At 40.4% G+C, this 18615-nt stretch overlaps 4 protein-coding genes and 1 long non-coding RNA gene across 16 annotated transcripts in view; 2 read left to right on the plus strand and 3 right to left on the minus strand.

The window, feature by feature from the left end:
- LOC101885658 (glutamate receptor ionotropic, kainate 2-like) overlaps positions 1-8493 on the minus strand; it is a 98654-nt gene extending 90161 nt beyond the window's left edge. For 4 of the 7 annotated variants that reach the window (XR_015482321.2, XR_015482322.2, XM_087247745.2 and 1 more), the window contains exons 1-2: positions 8217-8398; positions 1244-1368 (exon numbers count right to left, since the gene is read on the minus strand). The gene's annotated coding sequence lies outside the window, so the exon portion shown is untranslated. Of the gene's footprint in view, positions 1-1243; positions 1369-8216; positions 8399-8430 lie in introns of those variants that run through there. The other 3 variants (XR_015942133.1, XM_088649910.1, XM_087247746.2) reach the window with 2 other exon arrangements.
- proser2 (proline and serine rich 2) lies at positions 1-9553 on the plus strand. The gene is made up of 4 exons (XM_087247759.2): positions 1-67; positions 818-985; positions 4565-4817; positions 5066-9553. The coding sequence occupies exons 2-4, from the start codon at positions 929-931 to the stop codon at positions 6673-6675; spliced, it is 1920 nt and encodes a 639-aa protein (XP_087103885.2). The 5' UTR covers positions 1-67; positions 818-928; the 3' UTR covers positions 6676-9553.
- LOC148679883 (uncharacterized) overlaps positions 1-18615 on the plus strand; it is a 759583-nt gene that overhangs the window by 663396 nt on the left and 77572 nt on the right. The gene's annotated exons all lie outside the window — the stretch shown is intronic.
- On the minus strand, positions 9230-11953 carry LOC148679888 (uncharacterized). The gene is made up of 3 exons (XM_088650981.1): positions 11947-11953; positions 9981-11561; positions 9230-9664 (listed from the first exon to the last, which is right to left on the minus strand). Exons 1-3 carry the CDS (start codon positions 11951-11953, stop codon positions 9651-9653), a joined length of 1602 nt encoding a protein of 533 aa, XP_088507107.1. The 3' UTR covers positions 9230-9650.
- The window catches only part of upf2 (UPF2 regulator of nonsense mediated mRNA decay), a 24236-nt gene continuing 17573 nt past the window's right edge, over positions 11953-18615 (minus strand). For 3 of the 6 annotated variants that reach the window (XR_015942129.1, XR_015942131.1, XR_015942130.1), the window contains 8 exons: positions 16970-17115; positions 16437-16538; positions 14944-15042; positions 14512-14691; positions 13588-13729; positions 13004-13124; positions 12771-12917; positions 11953-12712 (listed from right to left, as the gene is read on the minus strand). Coding sequence is in view for 3 of the 6 variants with exons in the window: in XM_087247739.2 (XP_087103865.2) it covers positions 12908-12917; positions 13004-13124; positions 13588-13729; positions 14512-14691; positions 14944-15042; positions 16437-16538; positions 16970-17115 (800 nt within the window). In the remaining 3 variants the exon portion in view is untranslated. Of the gene's footprint in view, positions 12918-13003; positions 13125-13587; positions 13730-14511; positions 14692-14943; positions 15043-16436; positions 16539-16969; positions 17116-18615 lie in introns of all 6 variants that reach the window. The other 3 variants (XM_087247739.2, XM_087247742.2, XM_087247740.2) reach the window with 1 other exon arrangement.

Genomic DNA, 18615 nt, shown 5'->3' on the forward strand with positions numbered 1-18615 from the left:
ACAGAAACGGGATGACACCGGCTTTATTCGTTTAACCTGCTCTACTAAGCCATTTCAAGATGTTTGGGTAAGTTTAACCACTTTCTTTATAGCCGTTAACCGTTTTCAAAATATTCGAGTTAACGTTACTCGTGTTTGGGAGAATCTCAGCGATATCCTGAATATCTGAATATGTTTGTTGTTTTTTTCATTATAACTATAATATAATATAATACGACTAAGAATATTTGTAAAGCAGCTGTTTTTATCTATTTCCACTAGTAGTTCATATTTATCGTGATTATTTGACGTGTTTTGTCAATATAACACCGTACTGAGAACTAAAGGGAACCGTGTTTGTCATTAAAATATTCATAAATCAATAAACTGACTGATCATACTAAAAAAAACATATTTAAAATAAGGCAAATTTTACTTAAACGATATAAAAAGAGACGTAGAAGAGTACAAATACACCACTTTTTATAATAATAATAATAATATCACAGTTGATCCCAACATAAACAAGGAATTAGCGTTCATTTTATATTATTATTTGTTATTATTAATATTATTGTAATAAAAAGTGATAGGAAAAACACAAATATATATTTTTACAATCCTACTTCTCTTTTAACACATATAAGTTATTGTTCATTCCTCATTTTAGTGTGTTGTGTTATTGTTTGCATCACTATTGTTTAGTAAATGTATTACTACCTAATGGTTTTACCATGAATGTTTATGAAGAACTGGTGTAGTTGTGTCTTCCGGCTGTAGTCAGCGTGTCTCGCTGAACCTAAAGGATGTGTTTCAACACTATTCATGTTTGTTGCAGGTGTGTGTACATCATGTGAAACAGGTCAGTCAGGTGCGTGGAAATGCCCAGACCATTTCGCACGACCCCTGACCCCTCGTGCTTGACCTCGTGACCCCAACGACATCAGGAATGGACGTCCACATGCACAACAGCCGGACGCTGCACTACGGCCTGAATGACTGCGCTGTGAGTATGAATCGATTCAGCTCGATTACTTCTATATGACAGTAAAAGCCATACTATTTCAAATTGTGGAGTGTTTAGACTCAAAGCCAAGAGTAATAACTGCAGCCAGGCCAAACCCAGCCTTATTTGGATCAAAAACGTTTTTGTGAGCGGTGGAAATACACACTGATTTATACACAAGCGGAGAAACCAGTTGGTTGACAGGACGGTCTTTGTGTCGAGGACAGGTGTGGTGTGGTGTGTGTGTGTCTTACTCACTGAGCTCACAGAAACCATCCTGTAGTAAAGGCAAGAATGCAGTCGGGCAGCATGTCAAACATTAACACATCCGCAGAAAACCAGCCGGTTCTGAATGACTCTTCAACACACTCTCTGTCAGATGCCTGCAGGATGAGCAGCACTATTATTAGAAATCATAGAGCTGGATTTGGTAATCCGAACAAGCCCTGTTTGGCATGAATGATTTCTAGAAGGGCTGCACGAAATCTAATATTGCTATATTTTATTTTTCTGCGTTAAATGCTGCGATATCAATACAGCTTCACATGGAAAAACACTATTTGATAGTTGTCTGGGGAGTCTAACAGTATTCAAGTATAGAAATTAAAAAACCACAATGGAAAAAAGGCTTTTCTTACTTTGTCTCGTTTCTATAGTCCAAATATCAAAACATTCTTAGGAGTGAAAATACTGTTTTGTTTTGACTGTCAGAAAAATGAAGAGATTTTCCTTTGAACAAGCTAATTATCTGCCCGGTGGAGTAAGTCAAATAATCTGGTTTTGCTTTGAAATGTAGATATTTGGACTAGAAACAAGACAAAACTCTAAAAAAGATTTTTTTTTTTTGGCATAAATTACATAAATTCGATATAAATACGATGATTAAACATAATTCTGTAGCTCCTGCTCGATTATAATTCAATTAATAATTCTAACACTGCCATCTCGATGCTAAATCGATTAATTGTGCAGCCTTAATTCTTAATATCACTTGTTGTTGTTGATTACAATTAAGCATTTATACACATTTTTCTTAATAATAACAACAACAATACTTTACTATAGCTCCTTTCCAGTACTCTAGACGCTTTTACCAGAGCATAACACAGTAAAAAACAAACAAAATGTCAAACAAACGTATGTCTCATTCAATGCATCAGATTAATTTACTCTGATGCAACTACAATTAAAATGATTGACCATTATCACATCGAAAACAAGCTAAATGAAACCTATAAAACCAAGTAGTTTGAAGGATTTGTGTTAAACATTCAGATGACAATTCATTTTGTGCACATACAGTAGTTAAAGTTTGGTTCTTTGAACAACCCCCGTTTACTGATGTGGTCCGTTGTTGAGCTAGTAATCTCGCTCAGTACGAGAGGAACCACAGGTTTTATATATATATATATATATATATATATATATATATATTTATATTATATTATATATTTATCATATATTATGTATATATATTATATAAATATTATATTATTATAGTTTATATATATATATATATATATATATATATATATATATATATATATACACACACACACACACACACAAACACACATATATATACACACACACACACCTTTCGTTTGTCTCCAGAACAGAGCGCTGTTGTCCATTGACTTATTAACAATGATTATTATGTCCTAATTACCCTACCATTGCCTAGTTAAGCCTTTAAATTAGACTTTATTATGCATTTTATGATGTTTAACTATTAAATCTAGTATGTTTAATGGTTGAAATTTGGCCTGTCACAATGTCTTTTTTGTTGTAGGACATATTGCATCACAATTTATTGTGATGAACGATATTATTGCCATTTAAAGATCCTTTTATGCCACACATTATTATTGAACAACAATATAATATCATCACAATGCAAAAGCACTCTTTCACAGAACACATCATATTTCATTATTAAGAATATTTGATTTAATTATAGTCATTTTAGCAATTTATTAATAAGCAATTGGAGTCAGAATGTGAAACCACATATCCCGAATAAACAATAATATCTGTTAAAGGTTAAGAGTAACAGAGGCTGTGATATCTGCTGCCAGATCTATTTTCAGTCATCAGACACCCACATGAAGATATACTATAGTCATTTACAGTAAATACTGCAGTGTTTTTAAACATACAGACACCACTAACAGAGATAGAGATGATGCACAATCAGCTCAAATGTTGCTAGGATTAGTGTTGTATGTGTGAGCGACATATATACTGCATCACCATTAATGATTGCGCTCATGTCCATCGATTGATTATTGATTAATGTGTTGAGAATATCTCTGTTAAACAGCACATGGGAATATTTTGATTTCACAGGAGGGCTAATCATTGGTCTGGCTGTATAAACTAGATATTTAAAGTGTGTTTTCTGCAGATCATGTTAAAAATGTATGATAGCTGTTATTTGTGTGCTGAAAAAAGCAATAGACTCCAGTATAATACACCAGGATAATTTGAAAGCTGTATCACACTTGTTTACACTTCCATGGTCCTGTGTTAGTGGTTAGACAGTTCAGATGATGCTCTGTCTCTCTGTGTGCATGAGATGATTGTGCAGGCTGTAATGTGATCAGTGTTTGAACAGTCTGATATGCAGAATCTGCTGCTCCTCTACAGTCTAATGGCTCAAAGTGAAGCTGATCCACAAAGGTGAAGCAACAGCAGTGAACAGAGGAGCCGTTCAGGGTGAAGGGTGTGTTCAGGGGCCCGCTCAACAAGCAGACTACTGTTCACACACACAGTTTCTCTCATGAAAACACACATACACTTGCACACATACACACAACATACTTATTCATACAAACTAATACTCCTACACACACACACTAATACTTTCACTTACCCACAACATACTTAGACACACACTGCCAGACTCAAACTCACACTACACACACAAACAGGGATGCTAACAAAATATAAGCAATTTAAGCATAAAATATGTTTATATTAATATTTATAAGCATAAAATAAACATTTACACACTATTTACTCTCCCCCAAGTGATTCCAAACCGCAATGAGTTTCTTTCTTCTGTTTATTGATAATAATAATAATATTAATAATTCAGCCATATTGCAGAAACGTGTGGTGTGCAGACCGCAAGCCACACTCCAGCTGATTGGTGGAGAGGAGATAGAGGGCTCTATTTTACCTGTCTAGGTGCAAAGTCTTAAGTGCATGGTGCAAAAGCATTAAGGGTGTGTCTGAATCCACTTTTGCCATTTTAAGGATAAAAAATACAGTTTGAGCCTCCACCATTCGGCCTCTTTACTTTCTCTTTACTTTACTCCTTTACTTTGGTGGAGTGAGGAAACGGTGCTGTACACACTCCACTGAACACATCCATTAGCCAATATATTTATTTACTTCATTAAGCGCAAAGATTTGCTATAAAACTATTTCTAAATTCAGTTTCAATCTCCAGCAAATGAATAAATGAACGATAATACCGAAGTGCGAGTTATATACAAGTTTTGTGGAGTTTTGTGCGGGTGCAGACTGAGTTTTCCTTTAGTAACACTGTGATCTCTGTGTGTGTTTCTGCAGGAGGATGATCTGCAGTTCCTCAGTTTGGAGGAGAGGGAGTGTATCCAGTTCTTCGAGGAGACCATCGACTCTCTGGAGGAGAAAGAGCGGCCGGAGCGAAGAGGAAGAGGAAACGGAAGAGCAAGTGGAGCAGAGTGGCAGGTGGAGAAGCAGGAGACACGCGCTTCAGCACAGCACAGTCCTGCAGATCAGGACATCATCGATCTGGTCCACCCGACAGAGCACACACACAGACCCACAAACACACTGACAGGTACACACAAAAACAACAACCACAAGAGATGCTAACAATTAACGTACAAATGAAATCAAAACTAACTATATTGATTTTGTTAGCGTACATTGCTAGTTTTGTAGTGAATAATTCATCAGTGCGTGTCATTTTCTGCCTAGTGCCATGTTAAATCTCATATTTTAACTTGTCGTTTCTCCATTTATCATTTTTGACCCTGAAGAAAAGCATTTGTTCTTACGCAGCTGTAAATTTGTTCACTTTGGCAGATCTCCGAGAGCTGGTTTCTCCTGCAGAGACTCATGTGAAGGCCAGACGAGACTCCAACACATCAGACAACCAGCGCAGGAGCAGTCTAGAGCTCCCACAATCCCACAAACACGGCCCTCCGACCCACGCCAAGCCCACACGCCTCCCCGAGAGCATCAGCCTCCTGCTGGGCAGCCGCGAAAACATCCCGCACTCCATCGCAGCCGAAGCTGTGAGCGTGCAGGAGCGCCGCGCGCTAATGCTAGCAAACCTCAGCGGATCAGCTCACCCTCTGGATGGTGGAGAACCAGCGTGTGTGCGAAACCTGCCCATGCGCAGCGTATCATTTTGCGACCCAACGCCGGATAAATCCAGAATGGAGGCGCTTTCAAAACTCGGACTCGCTCAGAGACGAACGCAATCCGTCGTGCACACGAAAGAAGAAACCAGTACAAAACCAGCAATGATGAGCACTGAAGCAAGATTCAACCCCAAATATGACATGCACTCATCTCTAAAAGAAGAATCCAGTACAAAACCAGCAATGATGAGCACTGAAACCAGATTCAACCCCAAATCTGACAGTCATTCTTCACCAAGAGATGCAGAAACCAAAGCTAAACCCGCTATGAGAAGTGAAAGCATGGAGAAAGCATTCAGATTTAACCACAAATCTGAAGTCCACTCTTCTACAGTTGAAGAAATCAGAGCTAGACCTGCTACAAGGAGTGACAGCATTGAAAACTCATTCAGACACAACCCTAAATACGAAATACACTCCTCTCCAGTTGAAGAAATCAAAGCTAAACCCGCTACGAGGAGCGATAGCATCGAGAAAGCATTCAGATTTAACCACAAATCTGAAGTTCACTCTTCTCCAGTTGAAGAAATCAAAGCTAAACCTGCGACAAGACGCGACAGCATCGAAAACTCATACAGATACAACTCTAAATCTGACATTCACTCCTCTCCACTTGAAGAGATCAAAGTTAAACCTGCGGCAAGAAGCGACAGCATTGAAAACACATACAGATACAACCCTAAATCCATCATACACTCTTCCCAAAGTGAAGAAACCAAAGCTAAACCTCAAATAAGACGCAACAGCACTGAAAACACCACTCTCAGATCTGACCAAGACACTACAGATCATCCCAAATCTCCAATGCTCACCAGCGCTGAAGTCACTCAAAGCGGCTTCAACAGCTTTGGTGGAAAGAGCATCACTCTGAACCCTACGGCCTCCTTCAGAAATGAGTCCCCGTCCATCCCGGCGGCCAAAACAGAAGCACCGGAGGTCCATCTGAACAGCTTCGGCGGCAGATCCAGAGTCGTGAGCTTATCCGAACACACCCGACCCAAAACCTTCAACTCTACAACTGATGACAAGAGCTCCAACTCAGAGCCATCCTGGAGGAAGCAGGCGCCCACTCCTGCTCCGAGACCCCAAAGAGCGCAGCCTACAAGTGGCCCACGGCCTCCAGCATCCCCAGAGCACCGCCGCAAGTCTCTGCCCAAACAGTCCTTCCGCACTCAGGGAATTACGGTGCAGTTTTCAGGACGCGGAGCCACCGATGAGGCCCGCCGGGACGCTCTGCGCAAACTGGGACTGCTAAGAGACACGTCCTAACACTCAAGTGTATGTCAGCATTGCAGCACAGCCTGTAAAAGTACGCTGCATTCAGAAAGATCCCTGGCATTTACTACCTTTTTTAAGCTTAATTAGCAGGGCTCTCATTTATAAACGTGATGTACAAACAAAACACCACTTCCCATGCAAACAAACAACTCGATGGCAGAATGCAAGGTTTTTAAGACAACTAATATACATCTAAACATAGACTTCTTGGATAAAACAAGGATAAATTTGTAAGTAAAGATCTAATAGACGTATAACAATAGTCTAAAACTAACTTTAAGGCGTACAAACGAGCAACTAAAGACTGGTTATGTGGTCTAGGCTCGTATACTAAAAGCAGTTTGACAGAGTAGAACAGATTCTAGAATCCTCATTCTATGATGTCATAGGATGAATAAGTTCCACTTAATTCACTGCCTGTTTAGAACTGTTAATCATATTACAGCTCAAAGCCAATCAGAGCAGTGGGCGTTTACTATTGAGTCTACAATTGGCCACGCCTATTCAGTGTTCTGATGAGTCAGAAACAGCTCAGACAATAATGATAAATGCTACTATGTTTGATGATGATCTTCACACCGTTATAAGCGCACCTCAGAGAACTGTGCATTACTAAACAATGAGATAGTTCATGACCCCTTTAAGAGCTACAAAAATACAGTTGTGGATATCTGAATTGATGAATCAGCATCGCACATACTGTACATAAATATAAAAAAGCATACTACTACACAATATTGTTAATTATTCATTAAAAATTGACATTAAGCTGTAACTGAAAAAATGCTGGGTAGATTACTTGGTGTAATTAGTCATTTAATATGCCACATTATGATTTATAATTTCTTGTTTTAGATTTGGATCATTCTGTGTCATATTTATGTAAAATATAACGGGAGTAAAAGTGTATGCATTGCATGATGATGGAGCATTAGGGAGTACGTTTCATTTAAGAGTTACATTTAGAATTAATTAGGAAAAGCTATAGAAAAATCAATAGAAAAGCAATAAAAATACTAAATTATTATTAAATATTATACTTGACTGTATCATACTTATCCATACAGACCATTTACCAACATTAGAGAATCCTAAATGTGTACATATAATGTTCGTTTACTGAAAATATTAAGTTTATATATTGCGACAGACAAGAAAGTTAAATCACAAATCTAAATGCAAATATGAAATGACTCTCATTTTTAAGCTGTATACATGATTAATTCACTAAAGTAATTAATAGCTGTAGTTATACATTATTAAAAGACTAAAGTAATAAGATCATCAGATATGCAATGCTGAGCAAACACCCATTAAGAGGGAATATTTGTGTAAATACAGTTGATTTTTAAGAGCATACACACATTTACTGCCACTTTATGTATATGCAGTCATTAATTAAGTGCTTTTTAAGAAAATATGTAATATAAAGTGATTTCAAGTATTTATTTGTAGGAAAAACAGTTCAGTGCATGTGATCAGTGACTGCCCGAGCATGCAGTTTAACTAAAAACAAACAACATTAGCATTACCTTATCTGCCACACGTCCAGAATTCAGAAAGCCGACACTGCTTTGAGGATTTACATGTAAAAACGAGTCTACTTTATCACTGAGGAGGATCTCAGACAGTGCTTACATCTCTAAAACAAACAGAACACAGAAACAGGTGGAGGTGAAGTGAGTCTCACAGCCGCCATCTTTGTTTATCAATCACATGACTCCAGAATGTGTTTTAGCCAATCACCTCCTCATTATCATGTGACTGCTGCTGAGATCCTCCAAGAGACCCTCACTGGTGAAACGTCTACTTTAAAGATTTCCCATGTAAGAAAACATTAACAAATAGAACAGAGCTAGTGTTGACTGGTGTATGATAAGCTGAGATGTACACTATTTTTACCTCAGTGTTGTTTGTAGAGGAACGCCCCACACCTTGTCCTGATGCTGGCAGGTGGTGTCTGAGAGTGTGTTGTTGTAGTTGTGTATTTGGACACTGTGTGTGTGTGTGTGTGTGTTGTTGATCTCTCCTTCCTCCTCTGGCAGCAGGCCTCACTCTTCTGTCTCATAAATGTAAGTTTAGTTCCTCCCACACAAAACCACAGACGTCCAAATGCAGAGTGTGTGTGTGTGTCATGTGGAGTTCACTGTGAATGAATGTGTGTGTGTGTGTGTGTGCTGTTTTTTTTATTTTAGATTTTGACTCCGGTATTTTGCTTCAAACGAAGCTGCTTTTGAAGGACACAGAATGCATGATTGTGAATGTGACACCCCTTGACACACACACAACATACATACACACCACACACACACAGTCACTGTGTGCAGGGATTGAACTGGCGACTCCTGCATGGCAGGCGAGAGCTCTCATGAACACACCTAAGGCTGAGGCTGCAGCGCTGACACTGGAACACATGACACACACATATATGTGCTCTCTCTCTCTCTCTGTGTGTGTGTGTGTGTGAGGGATGTCATGTGTTGTTCCAGTGCCTCAGCCTTTAGTGTGTTTATGAGAGCACTCACCAGTTCAATCTGCTCACAGCATCTGTGTGTCAGAGCGGTGGGATCACACACAACATACACCACACCAGCACTGTTAAAGTTGTGTGGTTTGTGTGAGTGTTTAAGTTGTGGTGTTTGCTGTGTGTTCAATGTGACACAACATGTACCACACACAAAGGCTCAACCCACAACACACACATTTAACACACTCGCAACAACACGACAATGAACAAAGAAAACTGATGCACAGAAACACAGCAGCACTCCTCTGTGATGGTGTGTGTGTGTGTGTGTGTCTGTGTATGAGAACGTTGCTGGTCAAATGTCTACTTTGTTGTGTGTGAATAAACTCAGCTGTCCTCAGATCACTCACTGCGTGTGATTTACTGCACTGCGTTACACTTGCAGAATAGGGTGAAGAGCAGGAGCGCTCATTAGTATCTAATGAATAAGCACTAGTATCTACAGAATAGACACTAGTATCTACAGAATAGACACTAGTATCTACAGAATAGACACTAGTATCTACAGAATAGACACTAGTATCTACAGAATAGGCACTAGTATCTACAGAATAGACACTAGTATCTACAGAATAGGCACTAGTATCTACAGAATAAGCACTAGTATCTACAGAATAGGCACTAGTATCTACAGAATAGACACTAGTATCTACAGAATAAGCACTAGTATCTACAGAATAAGCACTAGTATCTACAGAATAGACACTAGTATCTACAGAATAAGCACTAGTATCTACAGAATAGACACTAGTATCTACAGAATAAGCACTAGTATCTACAGAATAAGCACTAGTATCTACAGAATAGACACTAGTATCTACAGAATAGACACTAGTATCTACAGAATAAGCACTAGTATCTACAGAATAAGCACTAGTATCTACAGAATAGACACTAGTATCTACAGAATAAGCACTAGTATCTACAGAATAGACACTAGTATCTACAGAATAAGCACTAGTATCTACAGAATAAGCACTAGTATCTACAGAATAGGCACTAGTATCTACAGAATAGGCACTAGTATCTACAGAATAGACACTAGTATCTACAGAATAGACACTAGTATCTACAGAATAAGCACTAGTATCTACAGAATAGGCACTAGTATCTACAGAATAGACACTAGTATCTACAGAATAGACACTAGTATCTACAGAATAAGCACTAGTATCTACAGAATAAGCACTAGTATCTACAGAATAAGCACTAGTATCTACAGAATAGACACTAGTATCTACAGAATAGGCACTAGTATCTACAGAATAGGCACTAGTATCTACAGAATAGACACTAGTATCTACAGAATAGACACTAGTATCTACAGAATAAGCACTAGTATCTACAGAATAGACACTAGTATCTACAGAATAGGCACTAGTATCTACAGAATAGGCACTAGTATCTACAGAATAGGCACTAGTATCTACAGAATAGACACTAGTATCTACAGAATAGGCACTAGTATCTACAGAATAAGCACTAGTATCTACAGAATAGACACTAGTATCTACAGAATAAGCACTAGTATCTACAGAATAGGCACTAGTATCTACAGAATAGACACTAGTATCTACAGAATAGACACTAGTATCTACAGAATAAGCACTAGTATCTACAGAATAGACACTAGTATCTACAGAATAGACACTAGTATCTACAGAATAAGCACTAGTATCTACAGAATAGACACTAGTATCTACAGAATAGGCACTAGTATCTACAGAATAGGCACTAGTATCTACAGAATAGGCACTAGTATCTACAGAATAAGCACTAGTATCTACAGAATAAGCACTAGTATCTACAGAATAGGCACTAGTATCTACAGAATAGACACTAGTATCTACAGAATAAGCACTAGTATCTACAGAATAGGCACTAGTATCTACAGAATAGGCACTAGTATCTACAGAATAGGCACTAGTGTCTACAGAATAGACACTAGTATCTACAGAATAAGCACTAGTATCTACAGAATAGGCACTAGTATCTACAGAATAGACACTAGTATCTACAGAATAGGCACTAGTATCTACAGAATAGGCACTAGTATCTACAGAATAAGCACTAGTATCTACAGAATAAGCACTAGTATCTACAGAATAGACACTAGTATCTACAGAATAGACACTAGTATCTACAGAATAAGCACTAGTATCTACAGAATAGGCACTAGTATCTACAGAATAAGCACTAGTATCTACAGAATAAGCACTAGTATCTACAGAATAGGCACTAGTATCTACAGAATAGACACTAGTATCTACAGAATAAGCACTAGTATCTACAGAATAGACACTAGTATCTACAGAATAAGCACTAGTATCTACAGAATAAGCACTAGTATCTACAGAATAAGCACTAGTATCTACAGAATAAGCACTAGTATCTACAGAATAAGCACTAGTATCTACAGAATAAGCACTAGTATCTACAGAATAGACACTAGTATCTACAGAATAGACACTAGTATGTACTGAATAAGCACTAGTATCTACAGAATAGACACTAGTATCTACAGAATAGACACTAGTATCTACAGAATAAGCACTAGTATCTACAGAATAGACACTAGTATGTACTGAATAAGCACTAGTATCTACAGAATAAGCACTAGTATGTACAGAATAGACACTAGTATGTACTGAATAAGCACTAGTAACTTGAAAATAGATACTAGTACGGGTTATAGATTAAGCTTGCCATACTAAGTCAGATTTCTGAGATCAAACGTGCCATTAACGGTTTCGAAATCTTTTATTAGGTGGCATAAACGGGCTGTCTTGCAACTTTAACATCTCTGAAAAATAAAAATACAATCAAGAACATGGCTAGATACACCAAAGAACAGCAAGACAACGCCGCCATTAGTTTGTGTGTGTGTGGGAACAGTCCACAGATCAGGATAATGTAAATAAATATGAATCATGCCTATTTAAGCAGTTGTGTTTTAATAACTGTAACTGTACTAATGGACGAGCAGCACTGCAGTAAAACAGGCCTACATTGGATCGCAGTCAGAATTAGACTTCCTGTTGACTTTCTACACATCCCAGACCGCTGCTTCCTCACTCCGGCTTCAGTCTTACCTGCTTCACCAGTGTGTGTGTCCGCTTTTCTGCCTTCTGAACACCGAGCACACACACAGACAGACGGACGCCGGCCTCGGCACATGCAGACACACTCCAGAGGAAAAACAGCAGGAGGAAGAACAACATCATCATCAGCTGAAGAACAAGAACCTGCAGCAGCACTGATCAACCTGCCATCAGCACCAGCAGTGTTCTCTCTGAGGACACAGTCAGCTGTGTGTGTGTGTGTGTGTGTGTGTGTGTGTGTGTAGAGACACTTCAGTCCCACGTGTCTACTCTTTGTTTAGAATAGTGATGTTCCTGTCAGGTGTGTGTGTGTGTGTGTGTCTATCTTTGTGCGTGTCTGTCTATCTCTGTGCGTGTGTGTATGTATGAATGAAAGTAGGTATGTCTCTCTTCTCTGACACTGCAGTCAGGCGTGTGTATGTGCATGTATGTGTGTGTGTGTGTCTCCTCTCTGACACTGCAGTCAGGCGTGTGTGTGTGTGTGTGTGTGTTCGTCTCCTCCTGGCTCAGGTGATTGTAACTCTGCTGTCCATCCGTCTGTCTGTCTCTGCTGTTATGAACTCTTCATCACTCAGCCTGATCATCATCATCATCATCAGCGTCTCCTGCAAACACAAACACAGTCAGAAACTGAGAGATAAGGCATCCGCTTGAATATGTGTGTGTGTGTGTGTGTGTGTGTGTGTCTGACCTGCCGCCGGTCTTGAATATGAGGTCTGCATTGGGCGCTCCTTTAGGGTGCTGGTAGCGCGGCCGCCGCTCACGGTTGGTGTTTGCTTGAGCGGGTCTCTGAGCCACAGACTGCATCATCTCTGAAACACACACACACACATACGTGAGCAGGACATACAAACACAGGTAAGCAGGTGCCTCTCTCTTTCTCACACACACACACACACACACACACACACACACACACACACACACACACACACACACACACACACACACACACACACACACACACACACACACACACACACACACACACACACACACACACACACACACACACACACACACACACACACACACACACACACACACACACACACACACACACACACACAAGCTGGTCATACAAACACATATGTGAGCAGGTCATATACACAGACACACACAGACAGACAGACAGACACACACACACGCTGGTCATACAAACACACATGTGAGCAGGTCATATACACACACACACACAGACAGACAGACAGACAGACAGACAGACAGACAGACACACACAGACACACACACACACACACACACACACACACTGACCCTGGTAGTCCTCCTGCTCTTGCCTCTCGTTGATGTCCAGTGTGAGTTTCTTCATGCGCTGTCGCTCCTCCTGCTCCGCCTGCTGCTGGTTAAAGTGATTCGCTGCCAGGTGAGACGACAGCGGCACGTTCAGGATCTTAAACTGAACACACACACACACACACACACATCACTTATCTATACACTTCTCCAAACACCAACACACAGTCATTTCTCATTATACACACTTCTAGAAGTACATCAACAGACTCAATTTGTCAATTTGTGTGTGTGTGTATGTGTGTGTGTGTTTGTGTCTAACAGGAGTGTGTTCAGTCTCTGTTCACACACACAGAGGGATGGATGTCAACTTTCTGAAAGAGTTTGGACAGATAAACTGGGTCACTCAGACCAGCAGAAAGAAAACAAACACACTGTGTGTGTGTGTGTGTGTGTTTTAACAGTGTATGCGTTTGTGTGCTGTAGTTTACACTCCCAAAGCCACATCCTGAACACACCCTGCAGACCCAAACCATTCCACACACACACACACACACACACTATATATATATTTTTACACATGCACATACTTGTATAGACACATACAGACACACAAACACTCAAACACACTCAGACTTACATACTTACACACAAACACACTCACATTCACACACACTCAAACACATGTACACACTATTACACTCAAATACACTTGCGCGCACAGACTCAACACACTCATATGCAAACACACACACTTACACATGCTTATACACATTCATTCACTCAAACACACACACACAATTTATATATACACACTCTCACTGAAACACACACACACTATCTAACTATTACACATGCTTAAACATTCACTCACTCAAACACACACACTTTTTAAATATACACACACTCTCACTCAAACACACACATTTATACACACACACAGACCTGCTGCTTGTTGCCCTTGCGTGTGAGCATGACGAACTGCATGGTGTCGCTGATGTCGGGAGCGTCTGCAGGGTCTGCGCTGGTGCAGGACGGCCCGCTGCTCTTCTTCAGCTGACTCTTCAACTGCAGAGGAATGGCCACATCCAGCTGATGCACCTTCACCGCCTCGCCACTGCGCTGCTGCTCACACACACACACACACACACACACACACACACACACACACACACACACACACACACACACACACACACAAGAAAGATGTAAATATATACAATAGTTTCTCAGCTAAAATGATTCCTCTCGATACAAAGTAAGTCATGAATAAATAATAAGGAAACGTGTGTGAGAGATGTGTGTGTGTGTGTGTGTGTGTGTGATTGTAACTATATAGACAATAGAGTAAAGTGAAGATGAGTGTGTGTTCTTCACCTGCAGGTTCTCCAGCATCATCTTATCCAGAGCCTGAATGAAGTCCTCATCCTCAGCACACGCCACGTGTTTGAGTCCTCCACCACGAATAGTCACCTCCTGACACACACACACACACACACACACACACACACACACACGAAGACAGATGAAGGCAAAGAGATACACATACATACACACACACACACATATAGAGAAAGACCGATACACACAAACGCAACAGATACACACACACACACACACACACACACACACACACACACACACACAGAGAAAGACCGATACACACAAACGCAACAGACACACACACATACACATAGAGAAAGACCGATACACACAAACGCAAACAGACACACACACACACACATAGAGAAAGACCGATACACACAAACGCAAACAGACACAGACACAGACACAGACACACACACACACACACACATACAGAGACAGATACACACAAATGCAGACAGACACACACACACACATATAGAAAAGACCGATACACACAAACGCAAACAGACACAGACACAGACACACACACACACACACATACAGAGACAGATACACACAAATGCAGACAGACACACACACACATATAGAAAAGACCGATACACACAAACGCAACAGACACACACACATAGAGAAAGACCGATACACACAAACGCAAATAGACACACACACACACACACATAGAGAAAGACCGATACACACAAATGCAAACAGACACACACACACACACACACACACACAGAGAAAGACCGATACACACAAACGCAAACAGACACACACACACACACACACACACACACACATAGAGAAAGACCGATACACACAAACGCAAACAGACACACACACACACACACACACACACACACATAGAGAAAGACCGATACACACAAACAGACACACACACGCACACACACACACACATACAGAGACAGATACACACAAATGCAGACAGACACACACACACACAGACACATACAGAAAGACAGACATACACAAACACAGACACAGACAGACAGATACACACACACAGAAAGACAGATCCATACACAAATGCAGACAGACATACACACACACACACACACACACACACACACACACACACACACACACACACACACACACACACATACAGAAAGACAGATACACACACAAACAGATACACAAACACACACACACACCTAAAGACAGATACAAACACAGATACACACACACATATAGACAGATACATACACAAACGCAGACATATACACACACACACACACACACACACACAGAGAAAGACAGATACAAACACAAACAGACAGACATATACACACACACACACACAAAGATAGACACACACAAACGCAGACAGATACACACACAAACATACAGAAAGACAGATACACACACACACACACACATACATACACATACACATACACACACACACACACACACAAATACAAATACAAACAGACACACACAGCTTCTCTCACACTCACGTTGTTCTCCTCGTCCGTCTCGTTCTCCTTGTTGGAGTCGGTCAGATAGTCTGTGTTCTCCTCTTCCTCCTCACGCTCCTCTTCCTCATTCTCTGAGCCCTCCTGAACACACACACACATATTCATGTCACATTAATGGACAAAACAACATTTATCAACAAAAACACACACATTTATGATCATTTCTAAATATAAATAATTTCTAGCCAGTTTTATTAGAGTGATATCACAAATATCACATGTTTAATTATCCATCATAAATACGATGCTCAATTACAGTCATAATAAATGTGTAACAGGTCAAAATCTCCTCCTCATCGTGATTTATTCACACTCAAACTGGCTCCAAGTTTATTTTTATCCTGAAGTGTTGGTGGTAAACAGCCATTGACTATCACAGGAGAAAAAACTATCAATGGTTATCAACAGCTTTGGTGGTGAGCAACTGATCACAGAGCAGTGGTTTTGAGTGAGTGAACTCTCCATCATATCTGTGCAGTGGCTCTGTGTGCGTTTACAGTGATGATGTTCACCTCCTCCTCGGGTTCATTCATCTCGCTCTCGTTCCCGGACTGCTCCTCCGTCTCCGCTCCTCCTTCATCTTCATCATCATCATCCTCTTCATCCAGAGCTTCACTCTCGCCCAAAGAGCTGGAGGAGCGGCCGTCCTTCTCCAGTCCTGCACAACACACACAAAGATGCAATCATCATCTCTCCTGTCACATGCTAATTATGTTTCAGATATTTCTCAAGTGATGTTTCCCACAGAGCATGGACATTTGTCACATGACGTGGTCAGAATGTGGGCTCGGTTTAGGGTTTGTCACATGTAGTTATGAATAATCCATGGTGATTACTATAGTAAGTGCACTGAACATGTGTAACTGCGTCACCTTAAATTAAAGTGTTACTAGCCTTCTTTTAGTTTGGCTGATATAAAAATAAAAGATTTAAAAAAAAATAGATATGAAGAGTTCAGATGCAAAAACCCTAAATCAGACCTCTTTTCTATAAAAGCAAATCCACGTCTGCTTTCATAGCACAAACCTCTACATCCACCTACTGAGACAAGACAGCGTAATTAGCTGAACATCACTAAAGATGAAAGTAGAAATTATTTTACCAAACAGAAAACACACACACAAACCACCTAAAATACAGAAATCTATCAAGTAAGTGGCGGTTCATTCCACTGTGGTAAACCAGGGAAAAAGCAGAACCTGTCAAGAGATAATCCCAAGGTTTCCATAATCCTGGACCTGTCCTTTGAGACTCCGGTTACAGACGAGTCTTTGTTGACGTCCAGCGTTCTCCAGCCTCCGGCGCCTAGACTGCAGCTCTGCACAAGACGTTTGGCCAGGGGAGAACTGGTCGTGCTTAACTGAGCCTGGTTTCTCTCAAAGTTTTTTATCCTTAACTTTCGCCAATTGGTGAAGTTTGTTCCTCCACTGTCGCTACTGGTTTGGGACTTGCGGAACTGAGCATGGATAGATTTGCTCCTCAGTGTTTGGACTTATTAAACCACACTGAATTGAACTGAACTGAAGTTAAACTCTGAAAACTGCACTGACACTGTTTCAACTCACTGTAATCTCTATGTGAAGCTGCTTTGCCACAATCTACATTGTAAAAGAGCTAGAGAAATGAACTGAATAATAAAACTATTGTGTGTGAAATGTGCTCTCTGCTAAACAGCACTTGGGATATATTTGAAGAGGAACTAAAGTTTCAGGTGAAGGTGGCTGATTTTGTCTTTAACAGTGTAGGAGCACTGCTGAGGCACAGAATAAACCAGACACACACACACACACACACACACACACACACACACACACACACACACACACACACACACACACACACACACACACGCGACTGCATTCCTGGAAGACTATGCTGAGAGTGTGTGTGATACTGCAGGAATGCCGCTCTTCTCTCTTCTGTTCGCACACGTCAGGCATAAACACATGAAACGAACCCGTGTGTGTGTGTGTTTGTGTGTGTGTGTGTATGTGTGTGTGAGTGAGAGAGAGAGTGCAAGAATGCTGCCCAACAGGGAAACACGAGTTGAAAAACTAGAAAAACCAAGCACACACACACACACACTGGGGCAGGGTGGAGTGAAGGTATGTGGCTGCGCTTGGCTCTGGAAATACAGCCCATAATAACACACCATCAC

The sequence above is a fragment of the Danio rerio genome, chromosome 4, assembly GCF_052040795.2.
Source record: "Danio rerio strain M-AB ecotype USA chromosome 4, GRCz13ab, whole genome shotgun sequence".
Classification (NCBI taxonomy): Eukaryota; Metazoa; Chordata; class Actinopteri; order Cypriniformes; family Danionidae; genus Danio; species Danio rerio.

Coding starts and splice junctions, on each gene's coding strand:
- proser2 (XM_087247759.2), top strand. CDS start 929: ATGGACGTCCACATGCACAACAGCCGGACGCTGCACTACGGCCTGAAT. Junction 986..4,564: donor ACGGCCTGAATGACTGCGCT/GTGAGTATGAAT, acceptor GTGTTTCTGCAG/GAGGATGATCTGCAGTTCCT. Junction 4,818..5,065: donor ACCCACAAACACACTGACAG/GTACACACAAAA, acceptor TCACTTTGGCAG/ATCTCCGAGAGCTGGTTTCT.